Source organism: Tupaia chinensis, unplaced genomic scaffold (genome assembly GCF_000334495.1).
Source record: "Tupaia chinensis unplaced genomic scaffold, TupChi_1.0 Scaffold148822_2, whole genome shotgun sequence".
Lineage (NCBI taxonomy): Eukaryota > Metazoa > Chordata > Mammalia > Scandentia > Tupaiidae > Tupaia > Tupaia belangeri.
This window is the reverse complement of record NW_006208670.1, coordinates 2397146-2398087: the sequence shown is the minus strand read 5'-3', so window position 1 is coordinate 2398087 and position 942 is coordinate 2397146. Positions and strand designations below refer to the sequence as shown.

The following is a 942-nucleotide window of genomic DNA, read 5'->3' as shown; positions in this document are numbered from 1 at the left end:
CTGAAACCTGCTTCTCATTACCAAATGCACGGATACTCATGTTTCTTTGAAGATTATACATCTCAAAAATATTTGTAAAGTCACTGACTTATGTGTTTTGTGTGACTCGTGGTAATGTTTTGCTCAGTATTGAGAAACATTTTCTTACCGTCTAGTTCCACAAGTCAAAAGGAAACGGTTATGAACAGAGTGCCAAGAAAAGATGAAATAATTATACCGAACAGCTTGGACATGCACGTGTAAAGTGCAACCAGCCTTTATGATAATTAAGCGAGGCAGGCACTCTACCTGTTTCATGGATGGGTAGAAGATTTAAATATGCCGTTCTGCAAATGGCTTTGTTATGGAAGATTTTTAAAATGAAACATAAGAGGAAAAGGCATGAAAAAGAGTCTACAATTAAAAAAGGCCATAGTATATGTAATAGCTATTAGTGATGCAATTGTCTATTAGGCTCTGGATACCCAGTGAAGAACAGCGTTGAGCATTATGGTTTTAATTGTGACTTTCTTTTGTTCGGATTGCAGTGGGAGGTAATTGGGAGACGATTCGTTTAGGGTTTTCAAGTCTTTGAGACTATTCTGTTTTCCAGAAAACTTACTTTATAGCATTATCATTCCTGGTTGTCAGCTGCCAGTTGCTGTCATATTATAGACCCAATCACCTGTGACAGTGTGACTTCTCTAACTTAAGCAGTCTGATCTCAGGGCAGTAACTAATGTTGAATGGCTGCACTGTTGATCACCTTGACCATAAAAGGAGTAGCAATGTCTGGTTTGGATACCGAGCCTGAGAAGCTTCAAAACGATTTGGCCAATGAAAAATGACAGCCGTGTTCAAAATGTTTTGTAGGTGAAAACAGCTACGATTGCCACTGAGAGGAATGGGAAGCCAGAGAACAATACCATGAACATTAATGCTTCCATTTATGATGAGATTCAG

At 38.5% G+C, this 942-nt stretch overlaps 1 protein-coding gene across 8 annotated transcripts in view; it reads left to right on the top strand.

The window, feature by feature from the left end:
• SATB1 (SATB homeobox 1) overlaps nt 1–942 on the top strand; it is a 104985-nt gene that overhangs the window by 62809 nt on the left and 41234 nt on the right. For all 8 annotated transcript variants that reach the window (XM_027769175.1, XM_027769176.1, XM_006170709.3 and 5 more), the window contains exon 9: nt 853–942. In XM_027769175.1, the coding sequence (XP_027624976.1) occupies nt 853–942 (90 nt within the window). The remainder of the gene's footprint in view (nt 1–852) is intronic.